General features: G+C 39.8%; 2 protein-coding genes across 2 annotated transcripts; both read left to right on the top strand.

Annotated features, from left to right (window-relative positions):
* The first annotated feature begins 2,566 nt into the window (after positions 1-2,566).
* On the top strand, positions 2,567-3,424 carry LOC131681343 (uncharacterized). The gene is made up of 4 exons (XM_058962099.1): positions 2,567-2,700; positions 2,765-2,965; positions 3,025-3,111; positions 3,169-3,424. The coding sequence occupies exons 1-4, from the start codon at positions 2,638-2,640 to the stop codon at positions 3,394-3,396; spliced, it is 579 nt and encodes a 192-aa protein (XP_058818082.1). The 5' UTR covers positions 2,567-2,637; the 3' UTR covers positions 3,397-3,424.
* Positions 3,425-13,259: 9,835 nt separating this feature from the next.
* Positions 13,260-14,139, top strand: LOC131681344 (uncharacterized). Its single transcript, XM_058962100.1, has 4 exons — positions 13,260-13,418; positions 13,485-13,685; positions 13,757-13,843; positions 13,907-14,139. Exons 1-4 carry the CDS (start codon positions 13,344-13,346, stop codon positions 14,063-14,065), a joined length of 522 nt encoding a protein of 173 aa, XP_058818083.1. The 5' UTR covers positions 13,260-13,343; the 3' UTR covers positions 14,066-14,139.
* Positions 14,140-20,634: the final 6,495 nt, after the last annotated feature.

The raw sequence follows: 20,634 nt of genomic DNA on the forward strand, positions 1-20,634 counted from the left end.
TTTTATTCTTTACAAAATAATCCAAATTGACTATTACTCTGGTTCAGATTTACTTTGCCCGACTAAACCTTCGTTTCAAGGTTGCGAAGATGAGTTCACCAAATATTGCTGATTTTTTCACAAAGCAATGAAAATGAAAAACAAATCAAATTTACTCCAAATTAAGGAAAGTAATATTTCGCTATATGATACAATTGAAATATTGCATCCCACTAAGTCGCTCAAAATGGTGTAATAAAAGTCATTTTGCTGCAATTTAACCAAATCACTTCACTGTTAGTGGTGTTTATCACCAGCTGCACCAAGGTATGGCAGATTTGTTCTAATCCAGCTGGCTAGAGCAGCATCAAACGAGTTCTTCCGGTGCTGTTGCTACTCCTGCAGCGACCCTCTGTTGGCTTGGGATGTGAGTTTTGCCCCTTTGTTGCGATCTCTGGTAATGAATAACCGCTTCCCATGCGATGCCGCTGCCTTGCCTCCTTTGCTTGCCTTTTCCTGTTATTTGTGGAGGAGAGTAATGCTCGTTCCATTTATCCTCCACAGCGAGAGTAGCTGGTTCTTTTATATTCTTGGCACTTAGTCGGGGAAATTAAATACTACACCTGATTAAACCGACAAAACCATGCTCAAACGTAAAAAATTTACAGCTTTACTCTAACATTAACCCCCCGGGTCTGTGAAAATCTCCGGGCAAAAGCCTCTCCGCGTTCATTTTTCAACAGATTTTAAATTTTTTGAGAATTCTGGAAAGAAGAATGACCTTTCCAATGGTATGCTATTTTATGTTCTCTTGTCAAAAATGTTTGGGTCAAGAATATAAAAAAAAAACCATAATTTTGCGATTTTGCCATGAAAATCATGAAATTTACTCAACATTCTTCTTAAGAAGCGTCTTCCTTTTTAATAAAATTTTAGAGAGCGCATTCAATTTCGAATCCAACGACCTATTTACCATCAAAATCAGTTGTAAAATGGCAGAGTTATTAATTTTTTTCCAAATTAGAAACTTGCTCGCATGAACTCTTAAGGGGTTAGTGAGATATTTGAAAATTTTATATGAGACTGTCCTCTTAAAAGTTCATGCGAGCAAGTTTCTAATTTGGAAAAAGAAATTAAAAACTCTTCAATTTTTCAACCAATTCCGATCATAAACAGGTCATTGGATGCGAAATTAAATATTCTTCGTAAATTTATATTTGAATAAAGACGCTTCCCAATGAAAATGTAGCGTAATTTTCATATTTTTAATGAAAAAATCGCAAAATAATGGGTATTTGCACAATCTTGGCCCAAAACCGCATAGTACTTTTCACAAAAGTACAAAACACAGCATACCGTCGGAAAGATCATTTCTTCTTCTTTCTAAAACTTTGCTGAAAGTCCTCAAAAATGTTTTTTTGCTATAAATTAATATTTTGAGGGCATAATAAATTGATCAAACGTGTTTTTGTGTTGCATTTGACGAGATATACAACCTTTAACAGACCACTTTAAAAGTACATTCATTTTTTTTATTTTGTGGCACCGTGTAATTGAATTGTCTACAGCTTTGTCGAAGACTACGCGTCAGTCCGGTTTTGTTAAAAAAAAGTCATTAAACTTTTAACGAAGTGGCGAATGTAAAAACGGCCATAAAAATCGACCCTGATCTACTAAAAGTAAATCAAAAACAAAGTTTTTCATAATTTCTCATCTACTTCACGATAAATAAAAAATAAAATAAAATGTGAATTCAGAATACTCAAGTTGGTTTTTTATTGTGGTGCCCTTGCGATTTTATATGGGAAATTGAGATTTTTTTGCTTCAAAACGGTGTATCTCAGGATAGTCTCAAATTATATCGATGTTTTAAGTGTTTTTATGTAAAAATGTCTGAGAAACACTATGGCATTAAAATTTTTAAAATTAAAATACATGTATTGAGAGAAAAATTAATTTTTTGATAATAACCTGAAAAAATCGCATAGTTAGCAGCACTGCCGCAAAAAAATAATATTTTTTCTAAATTTCTTGAACAATATTCTTCAAAAACCATCTTACGGTTTGATTCTAGAGTAAACAGAATGCCGAGTCAAAGCAAATTCAGATAAATACAAGAATTTAACACGTTTGTTCAAATCGTAGCCTGAAAATTTGGGAACCTTATTCAAGTTATCATTACATTTTCTATATTTTGCAATGAAATGTTGAGATAATATTGTTAAATTATTGCATTGTAATGTAATGCAATTCTAATGAATATATGTGCTAACATTCTCTGTATCGCAGAATCAAAATTTAACAAAAAATGTTTTTTTACCGGATCAACTTTACATGCCATCCCCCCACCATCCCTTAATTTATTTTTCGCCGCTCATCACCAAGAGCAACTATTAAAAACAAATAGTTGTCATCGGTCTGAAATGCCATGATGCTCTGTTAACAGACATACACCAATTGAACACATGTTCAAAATACGTAAGCTGAATGAAATTGCTACGAATGCCAAAACACAGGTTATCCGAAACAGGGTCAAAACGTGCACAACGGAAATAATTCCTTTGTCCCGTGGAGGAATAAACAAATTTTATAAATAATCACAACCACTTTGGCCATCAGTGATCGAAAAGAATAGCACCAACAAGCATTTGGATAAAAATGGTTCAATGCAATGCATTTTATCGAAAACGGACGTTGGACTTTAGTGACAAATATCGGAATGTATTAATGAAAACAAAGTAATGGTGACAGAGTAAACAGTAAATTTTCTTTCATTTACTTTTAGCTCGAAAAATTTACCACCGATGTTGAACATTTTCTGGAAGAATTCGATAAAATTGTCGAGTACCGGAGCGTGTACCGGACGAAGTACCACCGTCATCTCAAAGAAATCCAAAGCAATCTGGAACTGTTGAAGTCTAAGTTTGAACAAATCGACCAGGAAGATAATCGCAATCAACTATTCAAGCAATTGTTTTGCTGTGGGGTAAGCGAATACTAAGAGGAATTCGTAACGTCATCCTAATTCAAAAATTTTAATTGTAGGTTTTATTCGAAGATTGCGTAGACTTGAGGGAACACTATTTTCGATTTCATTACACGCCTCGCTTGGTTCATCCAAATATTGTAGAGGTAAGATAATTAGTAATCTTATCACGCAAGATAATAGTGTTGTTGACTGTTTTGCAGCTGGAGTCAGGTCATGGGAAGTTGGAACATTTCCGATGTCGCCTGGAAGAGTATTTACACTATGGTACGGAGTGCTCTGCGGTATTGTTGGTAAACTTAAAGAAACTATTGAATCGCCTTAATCATACCATGCTGGTGGACGAACTGGCAAAAAAAGATCATGAAGATAAACCGGATTACTTAATATACAAGTGGAGGGAGTATCGTGCAATAAAACTAGTTAATTAGTTAAGAAAATAAAGCGATAAACAGATAATATAGCTCTTATTACCATTAGTGAAATACTGGAACCCTTTTTTATCCAACAAAAACTAAGGGAATACACTTAAGATAAGACTGCGGAGTATTTTTGTTCGAAAATTCAACTCAATAATCAGCCAGACTTCTTATGTTTGACCAAGATATTGCTACTACAACCTGCAACGCTGAAAAGTAACAGAGCTTAATGCACGTAGAATTTTTTTTCAATTCTTTTATTTGATAAGGCACGTTTGCGTTGGCTTAAAAGAGCCAATTTTTCTGTTTCACAGTTTAAATTTCTTAACGCTAGAGGATCACACTTAAATTTTTTTTCATGCTGAAACTAAGAAAATTTGACAGCTACCTTATACATACACAAGAGGGGATTATATAATTTTTGTCATTTAGTTCTATTTTTATAGCAATACAGTTTAGGATTTTTTAGCAGAAGGATTATTCGATTATTTTTTTGGTTCAGTGTATTCTTACCGATTAGTTGTTCAATCGATTCAACTATTTTTTTAATTTTTGACGAGATTTGTGAAGGTTTATCGTTGTTTTCCGCATCATTCGACTGAGAATTTTGTTTTTATCGTTGTTATTGTGCAGTGTATCTCCTGTTTGATTTAGTGTTATGCAAAAACCAGCGTCATCTATATTTCATTGTTCGCATTCTCAGATCGGCACGCATTATGGCAAGCGCATGCAATCTCTGCGCGAAAACCGTCAAATCGGACGATGACTTTATCGAATTCATGTGCTTTTGCAAAAATGTAGTGCATAATATGTACATGCAATGTGTGAGACAACTTAACCAGCCGTTTTTGAAAAAAACTTGCGGAAAAGTCAAATTTATTTTGGATGTGCAATGAATGTGTTAAGCTGATAAAGTTTGCTCGCTTTCGCGACACAGTTTCTTTACTTGGATGTGTTATTGCTGGGAAAACGGATGACGTCTGTACTGCACTATAGGCCGAGTTATCCGAAAAATAACCAGCAAATTTCACGCCTTGCTAGAAAGGTTTCAACAGCTACTCCAGTCCGGCCAACTCTCGACCACCTCAGAAACGTAGTCGCAAGGAAGGCTTGTTGGCGGTCGAAAATTAGTCGATAATAGCAACATTGTTACGGTTCCACCTCCCGCGCCATTGCTCTGGCTGTATCTTTCCCGCTTTCATCCCAACGATAGCAAGGAGACTGTAGAAAAATGTACAAAGATGGACTAAATTGCATCAAGGAGATAAAGGTTCTTCCGCTTGTTAAAAACGGCATAGAACTCAGTACTTTGAACTTCATATTGGGAGTGGGCGTAGCGTATTGGTAAATCGATTGCCTTGTACGCAGCGCACCTGGGTTCGAGTCCCGACCCCGCACATAGGGTTAGAAATTTTTCCTAAGAGATTTTTCTAACCCGAAGAGGCGAATGACCTTAAGGTTAAAACCTCTATAATTGAAATAAAAAAAAAAAAAAAAAAAAAACTTCATATCCTTCAAAGTTGGAGTTCACCCAAAGTACCGTCATGCAGCTCTTAACCCTGACACATGGCTGCAGGGTAAACTGTTCAGGGAATTTGAGGATAGCCGTACCCAGAACATTTGAAACCCGCCGGCTGAGTTTCCTCCGTCTCCAGAAGAAGCATGTACCCCAGTAACAATTCTGGTTTTGTAGCACACTACAAGTGCATGCTAAGTTTTAAGAGGGGCTCCTAGAGTGTCATGGTCCTGCAGAGGACTTGTGCAGCAACGATGGGCAATGTCACTACACCAAGCTACACCGCCATTGTGCAGGAGTGTCAGTGCCGATCGCCAACTGGGACACAACGCAGTTGGCACTATGGGAGCCCTCGATCTCCCCGCTATAGTCGAGCCCTTGCCACCAACGTTCAGTAGTCGTCCTGCTCCTGTATGCGTGGGTGGTGAAGGGGTCTTCCAAGCCGCTTTTCTCGGCAAGTATTACACAAATTGTAGCGATACAACGGTTGAACTGATTCACGCTTCTAGCTCATCGTCTGACTCTCGCTGTAAGCTGCTACCATCCGGTTCCTCTACTCCGCATCGCGCCATCGGGTATCAACGCATACTGGGACGCACCACAGTTGGCACTATGGAAGCCATCGATCCCTTTGCCACAGTCGAGCAATTGCAGTCAGTCGTCCCGGTCCTGTGTGTGGGATGGGTGAAAGGGTCTTCCAACCCGCTACAAAAGGCAAATATACATTTGATACGAACACTTCAAGCGCTGATGTATTCGCTTCCAGTATTTCGTCTTTTACTCCGACATCTTGTAATCAGATGCCAACCATTTGTCTCGCCGACGACGATGGTCATATTCTGGAGCGCAACCTGCTCTCGTTCACAACATATGTACTCGGTGGATTCTTTACATGGATCTATCTGCGGCCTTCGACAAAATCAATCATATCGCAATAGCGAAGTTGGACAAACTCGGTATTCATGGACGACTTCTGCGCTGGGTTCGTTCCTACCTTGATGGAAGGCAACTCCAAATCAGCATTGAGGACTGTCTATCTCCACCATTCTTCGCTACATCCGGTATCCCACTAGGAAGCCATCTCGGTCCAGTAATATTCCTCCTCTACTTTAATGACGTCATTATCAGATTACAAGGACTCCGCCTTTCATGGAAGTAAATGCTCAATCGTTACGTTCACGCGGAAACGCATTCCGACTCAGTTAAACTATAAATTCTTCGTATTCCAAGAAACTCTCACATAAAGGATCTCGGAGTTATCATGGATTCAGCACAAACGTTCAAACCACATATTTCATACATCGTGGATAAGGCATCAAGATAGCTTGAGCTAATCTTCATAATAGCGAAAAACTTCAGAAACGTATACTGTCTTAAGGTTCAAGTTGCCTTTTTAAGCATCTGTTAGAATTGAAAATTTGTGTTAAGTTTTGCCACCGATTTTGAACCTTAAAGCGCTTTATTACGCATTGGTCCGCTCAACGTTCGAATATTGTTTTGTTGTATATCGTTGGTTTTTAGGAAGATGTATACGAGGGTCATATATCCCTCCGGAAGTTGCGCAAATGGCTCACTGAACGAGTAGCCGCAGTTGCTCTAAGACGATTTCGCTAGATTTTCAGAGCAGCGTGCACTCAGTGCACTAGCGCGACTGCCGGAAGGATATAGGAGGTCACGGCTGGCCATCACTAACCGGGACATTGGGTGGCCTTCCTCGAGCCCGAAGGGAATCCACTAGTTGAGATCTGACAGAAAGATACTCCGCACATGCCCAGACAATATGTTCGATATCGTGATAACCACCGTCACAAGCACAGATACCACTATTCGCGAGTCAATATGTCGGAAATAAGCGTCTAACGTGTAGTGATTGGACATGGGCCGAGACATCATACGAACGATTTCTTGATCCACATCCATTCCTCTGAACCAAGGCTTCGTTCATACCTTCGGGATAATAGAATGGGCTTAGGTTGTCCGAAACCATAAGGTAATGATCGGTGGGCAAAGTATCAGTAGCCCAAAGGTATACTGAATAGCAGCGAGTTCTACAACGTTAAATGAAGCAGGATTATTGAGTTTTGCAAGAGCCCGTGAGGTTTTGATTGTCTATACCGAAGCCAGTGGAGCCGTTGAGATTTGACGCGTCGGTGTAAAACATTTTGTTGCAGTCGACTTCTTGAAATTTGCGAATCTTGCGGACGTATGTGATCCGGAATTCCACGAATCTAATCTTTCATGGAAGTGTCGAAGAATACAGTTGATTTAGAAGCATGAGGAGGATTAATACGGTTGGGACAATATGAAGAAGGATTGATATTTTGTGCCATGTAATCGAAGTACAAGGACATAAAACGGGTATGGAAATTGAGCTCGACAATCCTCTCTAAATTATCAATCACTGACAGGTTCAAGATATTGCATCGAGCAATCGATTTTTCAACAATAGAACGCCCGCCAGCAGCTCTCGACACATCATACGGTTCAACTACATGCAACCTTAAGCAATACGTAAACAACAATACTACACCCAAATCAACATTATTTGCAATCACTTGCAAATAATGTTAGCATCGCTTACAATTTTGTAGTGAAAGCCGCTTGTAATTTCTGCAAGCATATAAAATCACTTCATCTCTCGCTATACGTACACACGTTTCTTCAACGCACTGTTTAGGATTACCACGACATTCACGTGCCTATGTTGTTATTATAGCAACGCACGGCCAGTTTTTATTTTCCGTCTACTTTCTATTCATTCCTCACCAACATAATCAAGCGCAGTTTTGTGACTTATCATTACACACGTCACAGCATCAAATTGCGGGTGTGCTGATTGTACGAGTTTTAACGCTCTATCCACATATGCAAAGATAGAACGGTGTTTATAGTCATAGTGCTACGATGCGCATGAATGTGAGTTCAAATCTGGATGCGTCCTTTACTTTTTAATTAATCGTGAAATTATCCAAGTGTTTATATATGACTTTTATCCACTTAAAATCATCTAAAAGCATGGTTTGGTGGATTATGTATTGGTTAGTGATCTGTCCGTGCGTGACTCATTTTTTCAATACCAGCTGTCTTTTTTATCTAACGCATATTAGTCACCAATACACATACATTGCTAATACATAGGCAAAATTCGTTTTTTTTATTTCTTGCATTACATGCAAGGAAGCTCTTGCATTACATGCAAGGAAGCTTCGTACAATTTTTGCACATTACCAGAACGCTTGCAATTTTCGCTCGTATTTATTGCATTAATGTAAGCGATTCTTATCGGGTACGTTTTGGGTGTGGATTCGCTCCAGTTTGATAAAATATCTGTTCACAGAGGAGCGGAAACAGAAACTCTCGTAGTCCATCACCGACAATATTGTTGTTTGGTACAGCCTGATCAGGTCTCCTGGGTGGGCACCACACCATCTTCCGGTTGTTGTACGAAGAAAGTTAACCCATTGTTGGCATTTTTGTTTCAGATAAACAATGTGACATCCCCAGGTACCTTTAGAGTCCAACCAGACCCCGAGATATTTGTAAATTAAAACCTCCATCAATTGAAGCTGTAGTTTTGCTGGTTCACGCTTCTTTGAGAATACGACTTTCTCCGTGAAGCATTCGATACCCAGCTGGACGGCCCAAGCAGATGAATTGTCCAAGGTATTTTGCAACGGTCCTTGCAAATCGACAGCTTTGGAATCTGTTCTGATCCAGGGCCGAATCCGGACAAACCTTCTTGGAGACATCGGATATCCAACGGTTTGAATATTCCACGCTCTCGTTAATACTGTTTCGGTTTCGTAGACGTCGGACCGTGCCCCGGAGAGTGCTCATCGATGTTTCTCTCGTTAGTCCGCCAACGAACCGGTGCCAGTAACTATGTTTCTTGGCTTTCATCAAACTCTTCACTCGCGTTTCTAACGTCGCGTACTGTCGACAGCTAGTCATCGCGGCGGCCTTCTCCGCGTACACGTCTGAATACTCTATGTCCGACCACGGGTTGGGATACCATTCGCGAGAGATGGCCTCTGGTACGCGTTTAGTCTGAGCTTGAATCGCGATGTCGAGAATCAAGCCAACTAGGAATGCCGGATATCGTGGACACGTAGCTCTTCCAATCAATATTTCGTGTGACGTCATACGAATCATTGATTACGTTCGGTGGCCCTGAACCGTTAGCAATAGTAATTAGGATTGGTAGATGGTCGCTGTCGTGGGGATCAGGGATTACCTTCACTAGGCAATCTAACCGCAGAGGGACCCGTGAGGTTTTGATTGACTATACCGAAGCCAGTGGAGCCGTTGAGATTTGACGCGTCGGTGTAAAACATTTTGTTGCAGTCGACTTCTTGAAATTTGCGAATCTTGCGGACGTATGTGATCCGGAATTCCACGAATCTAATCTTTCATGGAAGTGTCGAAGAATACAGTTGATTTAGAAGCATGAGGAGGATTAATACGGTTGGGACAATATGAAGAAGGATTGATATTTTGTGCCATGTAATCGAAGTACAAGGACATAAAACGGGTATGGAAATTGAGCTCGACAATCCTCTCTAAATTATCAATCACTGACAGGTTCAAGATATTGCATCGAGCAATCGATTTTTCAACAATAGAACGCCCGCCAGCAGCTCTCGACACATCATACGGTTCAACTACATGCAACCTTAAGCAATACGTAAACAACAATACTACACCCAAATCAACATTATTTGCAATCACTTGCAAATAATGTTAGCATCGCTTACAATTTTGTAGTGAAAGCCGCTTGTAATTTCTGCAAGCATATAAAATCACTTCATCTCTCGCTATACGTACACACGTTTCTTCAACGCACTGTTTAGGATTACCACGACATTCACGTGCCTATGTTGTTATTATAGCAACGCACGGCCAGTTTTTATTTTCCGTCTACTTTCTATTCATTCCTCACCAACATAATCAAGCGCAGTTTTGTGACTTATCATTACACACGTCACAGCATCAAATTGCGGGTGTGCTGATTGTACGAGTTTTAACGCTCTATCCACATATGCAAAGATAGAACGGTGTTTATAGTCATAGTGCTACGATGCGCATGAATGTGAGTTCAAATCTGGATGCGTCCTTTACTTTTTAATTAATCGTGAAATTATCCAAGTGTTTATATATGACTTTTATCCACTTAAAATCATCTAAAAGCATGGTTTGGTGGATTATGTATTGGTTAGTGATCTGTCCGTGCGTGACTCATTTTTTCAATACCAGCTGTCTTTTTTATCTAACGCATATTAGTCACCAATACACATACATTGCTAATACATAGGCAAAATTCGTTTTTTTTATTTCTTGCATTACATGCAAGGAAGCTCTTGCATTACATGCAAGGAAGCTTCGTACAATTTTTGCACATTACCAGAACGCTTGCAATTTTCGCTCGTATTTATTGCATTAATGTAAGCGATTCTTATCGGGTACGTTTTGGGTGTGGATTCGCTCCAGTTTGATAAAATATCTGTTCACAGAGGAGCGGAAACAGAAACTCTCGTAGTCCATCACCGACAATATTGTTGTTTGGTACAGCCTGATCAGGTCTCCTGGGTGGGCACCACACCATCTTCCGGTTGTTGTACGAAGAAAGTTAACCCATTGTTGGCATTTTTGTTTCAGATAAACAATGTGACATCCCCAGGTACCTTTAGAGTCCAACCAGACCCCGAGATATTTGTAAATTAAAACCTCCATCAATTGAAGCTGTAGTTTTGCTGGTTCACGCTTCTTTGAGAATACGACTTTCTCCGTGAAGCATTCGATACCCAGCTGGACGGCCCAAGCAGATGAATTGTCCAAGGTATTTTGCAACGGTCCTTGCAAATCGACAGCTTTGGAATCTGTTCTGATCCAGGGCCGAATCCGGACAAACCTTCTTGGAGACATCGGATATCCAACGGTTTGAATATTCCACGCTCTCGTTAATACTGTTTCGGTTTCGTAGACGTCGGACCGTGCCCCGGAGAGTGCTCATCGATGTTTCTCTCGTTAGTCCGCCAACGAACCGGTGCCAGTAACTATGTTTCTTGGCTTTCATCAAACTCTTCACTCGCGTTTCTAACGTCGCGTACTGTCGACAGCTAGTCATCGCGGCGGCCTTCTCCGCGTACACGTCTGAATACTCTATGTCCGACCACGGGTTGGGATACCATTCGCGAGAGATGGCCTCTGGTACGCGTTTAGTCTGAGCTTGAATCGCGATGTCGAGAATCAAGCCAACTAGGAATGCCGGATATCGTGGACACGTAGCTCTTCCAATCAATATTTCGTGTGACGTCATACGAATCATTGATTACGTTCGGTGGCCCTGAACCGTTAGCAATAGTAATTAGGATTGGTAGATGGTCGCTGTCGTGGGGATCAGGGATTACCTTCACTAGGCAATCTAACCGCAGAGGGACAAGTCTAAGGCGCTCGGGCGCGCTTCGTGAGCCGACATGTGTGCTATTTTACACGTGTTCAAATTGATAATATTGAAGTTGTCACAAAGCTGGAGGAGTGAGGTAGATCGATTATCGTCATGAAGGCAACCCCATGTCGTAACGTAATATCGCAAATCCATCGGTGGCCAACTGTATGGTGAATGTAAGAGGAAGCAATGGAATGGTATTTGCCTTGAATTCTAGTTTGGCAAGTGACTACTTCAATGACTGGTGTCGAGGAGAGATTGATTCGATTAAAAGAATAGCACTTTTGCTCCCCAAAAGTACTTCTCCGTAAGAGTCTTCTCGATCCAAGCGAATAATATTGAAATCATGAAAGTTGAAATCTATTCCTGCAGTAAGTTATGTTTCACATAATGCAAATTCATAGCATTTCAAGTTATTTAGTAAAGTTTTACAAGTTTTGCAATTCCACTGTAGAACAAATCATTGGCTTCATTCGATGAATTTGTTATCGAAGGATGCAATCGCTGAAAGAAGGGGCCATTTTGCAGTCAACTACATCAAGAAAGTTTTTACTGTGGGAAGAAAGCGTATTGGGATAGTGCTCTTAAGAGGGTAAGAAATATTTAAATCTGTAAAAATACGGCCCACAATATCTAGAGTATGACGTTTAGTATTGTGCCTTACGCAAGTCACAGAACGAATGGAATATAAGTTGTTAATAAGAAATTTTTTGAAACAATTGATGAAGTGAGTAATCAAATATGGTGAATTTTAATTATATGAAAATGTTCAGTGCTGACTCCCAGCAACAGATTTTTGCTCATTATTGCATTAAAACCCATTAGTCAAATTGAAAACAAAAAAAACAAATTACCTAACCATCGGTGATTTGCACATCGAAAACGACATACTTTTGTTATATGGATTAAACAACAAACAGACGTGGCTTTACCACGTAATTAATCGATATTTTTAGATGGATGTTTAATCTAGTAGCAGCTTCAAATGAAACTATGAACTTGATTACATCTTTTGTTTACAGAACAGAAAGTATACTAGCATCAGCAGCATTCCGCTTAAACACTGCGCAATGATTGTATAGCAGTCAACACGGTACATAATTAGAACACATGACAAACTCAATTAGCCATTATCATTGGCCCTAGGGTGGATAGTACACACAACCAAAAGCTGTTAGGTAGCTGTCCACTATTTACAAAGATTTTCTGCCTTCATCAAACTATTCAAAAATGGAAACGCTTTTAACTTCTTTGGCAATCGATCGAAACGAGCAAAAACGGCAATCATTGATTTGATATTTGGAAAGAGCTTAAGAACAAATTGTTGAATTATTGTACGTTTTAAGAACCAAAGTGATAAATTGGCTCCAATAATTGGTTAGTTGGTGGAAGTTTAAAAACAATGTAAGCGTACTCTTAAGTTCTTCCTAGATGTATACGAAAAATTGATAATTTTTTTCTCAAATTAAAGATCCCCATTGTATATCAGGATTTCTCGGGAAATAGCTTTCCCATTTCCCAAATCTCAACATACTGAAATCCGTCGGTATACAGAATCTTTAACCAGAACTTCTTTGCTTCCCGAGACATCAATCCTGATCAGCTGTTTGGTTGTTCATTTCAAATCAGTACTGAAACTTCTTGGATTTAGTATCTAGCTGGCGGCCAAGATGACACGAAGTCGAAGCACAACATCTGACATAAATTATCCTATAACTAATTTACTGTACCAGTTAATCCGTTTGTAAATCTTCAAAGCTCGTAGAGAAAATGGAACCACCCTAGCCTCTCACAAGATGCATCCATTCGATGTTGTAAGGATTATTTACGGTTAAATATAGCTTTATCCATTCTACTAATCGTGAGAAATACGTCATGGATTGAAATAATATTAATACACCCTTGGTGCTCGATACTTCCTGCAAATATTGAACAGTTAGTTACTTTCCTTTTCAGCGATCGGTTCGCGATAGAAGTGATAGAAACAAGCATACAAAAATGGTTATCAAACCTAGAGCAAAACTGTTTATCAGAGTCGACTACCGGAAACGGGCACTGGAAAAATACCAAAATGTAAACTAGTTGTGGCAACTTACCGATGACCTATACGATACTAAATGTATTCCGTTTTTTCAAAAGCTTTCCAAATTCGCCACCGATCTAGAACATTTCCTGGAACAGTACCATCAAATAGTTGGGAATCAACCGGTGCCTCCACAGCGGTACCATCGTCTTTTGAAAGAACTCGAAGCCACCCTGAGGCAGTTGATTTCCAAATACGAACGACTCGGCGAACAGAGCTGCTGGAGCCAGAAATACGAGGAGCTGTTCTGTTGTGCGGTAAGTATCTACAGTGATGTTGAAAAATGAAATATCATGGATCAGACTGATAATTGTGTTTTAACCAACAGCAACTATTCAAGGATTTCGACGAGTTTAGTGAACACTTTCTGAAATGCCACTATACGCCCCGTGTGGTGGATCCGAAGATTGTCGAGGTAAGCTGCCGTTGCATAAATGAAAAAGCATTTGGTGATATTTATTCACTTTATTTAAACTAGTATGAATCCGGACGGGCTAAGCTTGAAAACATGCAACTACTGTTACAGGAATACTTGAACTGCGGGTCGGAGTACTCAGCTGTTATCGTAGCCAACTTGAGGAAACTATTGGCAAAAGTAAGTCGCCCAGGTTTACTAACGAACGAGTCCGACGAATGAACTATAACTTAATGCGTTAATTTTAAAATAATTTTAAGACATTGAACATTAAAGCAAAATAATACAAGTACAAATATGTTGTTTTGGTTTGTTCAGTCAATATACTCCGATACCTGCTCGAGCCAATATATTCTGATTCCTAATGTTAGCCCACAGTTATTGCTATAGTTCAAGTTTTCCGATGTCAGCCTCTTTGTACACTTGACACAGCTCATGGTTCATGTGTCGGCGCCATTATCCATACTCTACTGTGCCATCGAGTATTGAAAGCAGACGTCTTCTCTCAAACATTCCGAGCACTCTATAGTCATAGACATATCGATCAGCAAGGAGTATCGTCGACAACCTCGTACCCCATCGATCTCCAACTCAGAACCAACACCGTTCGGAGTGCCTTGTTCTATACCAGTTACCATGTACTTTGTCTTGGCAGAGTTTATAGTCAGTCCAATTCTTGCAGCCTCCCTTTTAAAAAAGCACAAATGCCTTTTCCACTGATCTTCGATCAACACCAATGATGTCGATATCGTCCTCGAAGTCAAGATGCATGTGAGATCCGTGATGAGATTCCGTTCATTTGCACATCAGATCTTATCGCACCTTAGAGTTCTATGTTGAATAATAGATTAGCGAGTTGCCCTGCTTCCTAGAGATGGTTGAGTTCGAGTTTTTGGACCCGAAACCCGGACCCTAACCGAACCCGATGGGTTTCGGGTCGGGTTCGGGTTCTACAAATTTAAACTTCTCGGGCTCGGGTCGGGTTCCGGGTTCTCAAATTTGAATTTTTCGGGTTCGGGTCGGGTCCGGGTTTTTGAAAATTTAAACTTTCGGGTTCGGGTTTTGAACAGATCATCCCAAACCATTTCTTGACGCTGTTTACGTCTATACACAACACCGTTCTCTTTTTTGGTATTTAACTTTACTTCGTGAAACGAATGGATGACACATATAACCGTACTAAATTTTACTACCTTTGTATAGCTTTATAGAATTCGTCCTATTTGCTAATGCTCAAATATTGTATTTTTTATTCATGTTGTAAGTAGGGGTTTTCCACTACTCGGGTTCTTGTGTGCCCGGCGTACCCTTCTTTTCAGGGCGGCCTGGGTTCCTCTACAGAATTTCGGATTTTCGTAACTACAAAAAAAGGGTAAACAAAACAAAATAAACTACTAAATTTACCGACTTTATTGTCCTCCAACTCTCCACTTCACTGCTGATGCTGGTGACTCACTGCTGCGGGCGGTTTCCTCCGACCGGCCGGGACAACAACGGCCGCGTTCTCCTTTGGTCGTTGGCTGCTCCAGCAGCGGTTCTTGACAATTAGCTAGGAAGGTGAGCTTGGCTCCTTTGTTGGAACCTCCCTAGCGACGTTGGTGACAAATCACCGGATTCACTTGCTCCCCGCAAGGAATCCCGGAAGACACCGCAATGTTCTTCCCAGGTGGAGCCGTTGTCCTACCTCCTTGACTGTTAGCTGTAGAGGAGAGCAAGGCTCGTTCGGCTTATCCTCTACAGCGAGAGGGGCGGATGCTTTGCAGTTAGCTATCCCACTTCGGCGATCCAGCACCACTCTACTGAGTACCCGGACCACGGGGCCGGCACTTTTCGACAGGACTTTTCACTGTCGCACGCGCGCTAAACTGTCACAGTTATGGTGGCGTGAAACTGTCCCGAAAAAAAGACTATTTTTCAGATGTCTGTTCTAAACCGTGGTCCGTCACTTTCTATCATATCACGATGGCCCCCTTTCGCACTCGACCAAAACAAATACCAACCGCCTCGCCGCATAGCTGTCACTGCCGATCCGTAGCATTATCAGCACACATTTTTCAGCAAAAAGAGAGCGGTGACCTATCTAATCCCTATGCTACTTATTCACAAACATAAAACAAAAATTATCTAACCTAGCTGCACGAATAAAACCGTTCACATACGCGAAAATGAACAAAATTTACAAGAAAAAGTGAACGGTAGCAAACAGCGGTGAGCATAATTTTACATGTAAACAAATACACTCTACGGAGTGTATACCCAATAAATGGTATATTTCCACCCAGTGCTAAATTGTTACCCTGACGGGTTACAATGTATAAAATTTATTCTCTTCAGATTCGCAAACTGCTAAGTGTTTCGCGACTAAAATCTCTATGTGATTTAATTTTCATGATAATCATCAATAAACCAAGTCAAAGTAAATTTGTCGGAAAATATTGGTTCAAACGAGTTGAAAGCTACGGAAGGTAGAGACAATCTATCAACTATGGCACTCATAAAATAATGGTATACTAGCTCCACTATCAAGTTAGTGCTACATATACGAAACAAGCACTTTCTGTCAGATTATCCCCGGGCTGGATTGTTGCATGATCCGGATTCCTTCATGAAAAATGCGTACATTTCCACGATTTTAAGGAATTGATCGGAAAAATATTGCTTGTTCTGTTCAAGCCATGAGAGAATTTGTAGTAGTTTGCAGTCGGTCCGAGAACTCCATTGGAGATGTCAAAGCTTCTCTACTGGCGCGCATACTGTACTAGCTAATGATGTGACCAGGTATGCCAACGGTACCGGTAAACTACATTTTTTTCGGTATATTTACATTTGCACAAGCCGTACAGCCCGCTAAAGCGACGCATCACTACAGCTCTTGCCAGAACGGTAGCCAAACCGAGTACATTCTCCCGTGCAGCAGTAGAATACATGTTTGTTTTGCTGCTGTACTCCGACTGCTCGGTGAGAATGTGGCGTAGTAAAGTTTGTTCTCTCGCTTTGTACACTTTTCTCTGCATAGTCAAAGGGAGAAGCCCGCACACGAAAGCGTTGATGCCGGTCGTGGTGTAAACGAACCGCATTCATTGTCGTCGTTTGTGATTAAACATATTGAATAGATTAAAAATATTAAAGTGTAAAATAAGGAAAGAGCTGTTCCGCTTGCGTCTGGTGGCTGTACTGGGGGCAGTATTTTTTTGTCATGTTACTGCTTTGCTTACAGACTGCCGTACAGTGCTGGTCGTCCTGCACTAGCAAACGACAGCAGCGTCGAAAGAGAAATGAGAATGTAGGCAGAAAAATTACAGCCGCAGAAAAGGTAGGCATTTTGCATCCTTGGATGTGACATCAAGAACGCGTCAGAGAATCTTGATTGAAACTCTTCGACACAAAGTTCACCGTGCCAACCAGTAACGCGGGTGACGTCGTGTAAACTGTCGAATACGAATTGTCAAATGACATAGCTTAATTTATTACATGTAATAAATTATACAAAATTACTCTTGTAGGCTTGGCTTTCAATAATTTTTTTTTTGAAATTTTGGTTAAGTACGACGGGCTAGGTTGTTTGAATCTCTCTTGTTTTCCCATGCGTCAGCAACCGATTTATCCTACTTTCCGGTTAAGATATCGACGATTCATAAGTCCCTCAGAACATTACAAATTTGACGCTCAATAATAGTAAATATAAATGCCAATTCCTGCCGCCAGTAATTCGTTATGACGTAGGCAGATATAACGACGCATATAGTGGTGCTACTTCGGGTTCGAGTGATTCTATAATTCTTTTGGAAGTGCCTTGGATGATTCTTTTGCATGAGCTTTGGATCCTCGGGTGACCCAAATTTAAAAATTTTCGGGACCTTTGATTGATTTTCCATATTAACAATTCCGGTTCAGATCGGGTTTCTCAAATTATAAATTTTCTGGTTCGGGTCGGATTCGGGTTTTTAAATTTTGAAATTGTCGGGCTCGGGTCGGGTTTGGGTTTTACAAAATTTTTGTTCTCGGGTTCGGATTTTTCAATTTTCAAGCTCTCGGGTTCGGGTCGGGGTCGGGTTCGAAAAAATTCAAACCCAACCATCTCTACAAACCATCTGACGTCACAAATGGGTGATGTATCTCCGGCTATTTTGACGATTGATTCTGACAGTAGATACAGAACACTAGATTAGGATTGTCGCTGGCATCAGTGGTAGTAACATCATTGTTTTGATTCCGGGATATACCTGTCAAATAGGCCAAATAAAAGCAAAACAAAAATCCTCTATTGCCGTTTCGTAGCGATGAGTCATTTTTGTTCCTTTTAGCCAGCAACACATTGGCCATTCTTGGCTGATGTATTTTCACTAATTAGAATGCACAAATTATCTAAACCTGTACTGAATTTTGATGAATTTTCATTTCCTTGTTCGGTATATACAAACTTCGATTTCATAACAATAACAGTCGAAAATTTACACCGAGAAAATTCGTTATATTGAATATATTGATTTCACACATATTTTTTGCAATTTGTAGTAGAACATAAAAATTATCTGTCACGCATAGATACCATGTGAAAACTAATAAAATTATAATAGTATGCCACATAGAAATTTGTTTCATAGCATATATCACATCATTTTCCTGTTTACCTATTATTTATTCTGCTGCAAACTTTATGCATTGGACATTTTCGGTTTTGAATTCATAAAAATCAGAGCAGAATAAACGAGACTGAAATGAAAAAGGTAAACTCTGCATTTTACTAATTTGAAGTTCAACTAAACGGTTTGTGGTTACAAACAGGCCATATTTTTCTGCGTGCACCAAAAATGCGGACCAAAGACTTTTACTAGAGAGACTTTCGATAGCTTGACAGATATATACCGAAAGCAAAACAAACATGTTCCGAGACGAAAACAATGGGAACACCAGCGACAATCCTAATCTAGTGTTCTGTATCAACTATTCTGACCCATGCATCGTCATACGAATCAGCCTAATCAGTTCTGTAAGAAAACCATGTTCAAGCGTTATCTGCCACAGTTCGTTTCGTTTCACTGAATCGTATGTCGCCTTGGAACCCACAAACAGATGGTGGGTCCTTGTATTTATCCAGAATTTGTTGCAGGGTAAACATCTAGTCCGTATTTGACCGTTCTTCTTGAAGCCCGTTTTGGTATTCGCCGACACAAAGGCGGCATTGAGAATCGTGATTCTTAGATAATTATTACGGCCCTTCTTAAGGGGGCGTCTAGAGAAGTGGGCAAATAAAATCGACTTCTTTTTTATCCGCTTAATATTTAGTATTGAACATCTAGAATAGTCTCCCGCCATCTCGGTGGCCACGCTGAACTTCTTTTTTTAAGCAGCGTTTTTCTCGGAACAGCGTTTTTCAAATTGGCGAACACGATAACTCAAAAACTAATCAACGAATTGACTTGATTTTTTTATGACAATGCACAGTATGTGTAGCCTGATGATGAACCATAGAACTAAATAACTGAACCATAGAACTGAATAAAAAAAATATGTCGACGAAAAGTGAACGAATTTCACAGTAAAATATGAGATTTTTCGGTTTTCATGAAGCCATTTTCCGAAACTCGAATTTTTTGTCTATTTTTTGTGGTTCATCGACTAACTACAAATCTAAGCTTTACATACGGTATTGAATTTCCCGTCTCAGACAATTTTATCGAGAGTTATCGTGTTCGCCGCTGCACTCCTCCACCAGGAAATAGAGTCTACTCTTGGAACGCTCGTATGTGTGGCTCTGTGTGACTGAAAATATTTAGTGATAAATCTTAACATTACAAAAAAGATCCATTGTTACCTTGCCTTCAAAATCGTAAACCAAAATAACCTTCGGTTTGAGCACTTTACACCAGACGCTTCTCTTACAGAGCCATTTCGAGGGAATTTCTTCTTCCACCTAGATCATTCTGATCACTTAATGTATTGCTTAGTACAGCCATTCACTCCCGACTTTTAGAAGTTCGATAGAGATTGCGATCTTCCCGTTTCCGACCTTATCATGTTCAACTCTCGATTAGCCTTTCGTACATTGTCTAGCGAAGGGCGACTTTTCACTGATTGATTTTAACATTTCCAAGCATAGATATAAATTACTAATATGAAATATATAGTTTTAAAAGATGTCTGTACGGTGTATACCGAAGATTAGAAATAAATAAATAAATAAATAAATAAATAAATAACTATTTTTCTCTGGGGGTGGGCTTAGCGTATTGGTAAATCGATTGCCTTGTACGCAGCGCATCAGGGTTCGAGTCCCGATCCTGCACCTAGGGTTAGAAATTTTTTGTAAGAGATTTTTCTAACCCGAAGAGGCGAATTACCTTAAGGTTAAAACCTCTATAATCGAAATAAAAAAAACTATTTTTCTACATTAAAAAGAGAACTATTTAGAACCATCTTTGCGCGTGAACAGCACAAACCCTATAACTAAATTAGTTATGGAATTTGCGTTCTCGTTTCGTCTCATCAGAATCCGACATTAACTTAGTGACAGGACTAAACTATCGCCGGATTGAAAGCTAGCTCCAAAAAACGGAGACACAATCTGTGTTCCTGGACTACAAAGAAGTTGGGACGTAGATTGCACAACTAATTTAGTTATAGGTTTTGTGCTCTTCACACGCAAAGATGGTGTTAAACAATTTTCTTCTTAATGGAGACAAAATAGTTTTTACCTTAATTGTTCTCCACTAAGGAGAAATATAGCATAGTACAAAAAGTATTGTTCCAACAAACAATGTGTTCTCTTAATAAATTTCAAAAAATACTCA

The sequence above is a fragment of the Topomyia yanbarensis genome, chromosome 2 (genome assembly GCF_030247195.1).
Source record: "Topomyia yanbarensis strain Yona2022 chromosome 2, ASM3024719v1, whole genome shotgun sequence".
NCBI classification, from domain to species: Eukaryota; Metazoa; Arthropoda; class Insecta; order Diptera; family Culicidae; genus Topomyia; species Topomyia yanbarensis.

What these genes read in the sequence shown, in the direction of transcription:
- LOC131681343 (XM_058962099.1), top strand. Translation starts at nt 2,638, where the DNA reads ATGGTTCAATGCAATGCATTTTATCGAAAACGGACGTTGGACTTTAGT. An exon ending in AGCAATTGTTTTGCTGTGGG is followed by an intron (nt 2,966 to 3,024) that starts GTAAGCGAATAC and finishes TTTTAATTGTAG; the next exon opens with GTTTTATTCGAAGATTGCGT. An exon ending in TTCATCCAAATATTGTAGAG is followed by an intron (nt 3,112 to 3,168) that starts GTAAGATAATTA and finishes ACTGTTTTGCAG; the next exon opens with CTGGAGTCAGGTCATGGGAA.
- LOC131681344 (XM_058962100.1), top strand. Translation starts at nt 13,344, where the DNA reads ATGGTTATCAAACCTAGAGCAAAACTGTTTATCAGAGTCGACTACCGG. An exon ending in CACTGGAAAAATACCAAAAT is followed by an intron (nt 13,419 to 13,484) that starts GTAAACTAGTTG and finishes TTTTTTCAAAAG; the next exon opens with CTTTCCAAATTCGCCACCGA. An exon ending in TGGATCCGAAGATTGTCGAG is followed by an intron (nt 13,844 to 13,906) that starts GTAAGCTGCCGT and finishes TATTTAAACTAG; the next exon opens with TATGAATCCGGACGGGCTAA.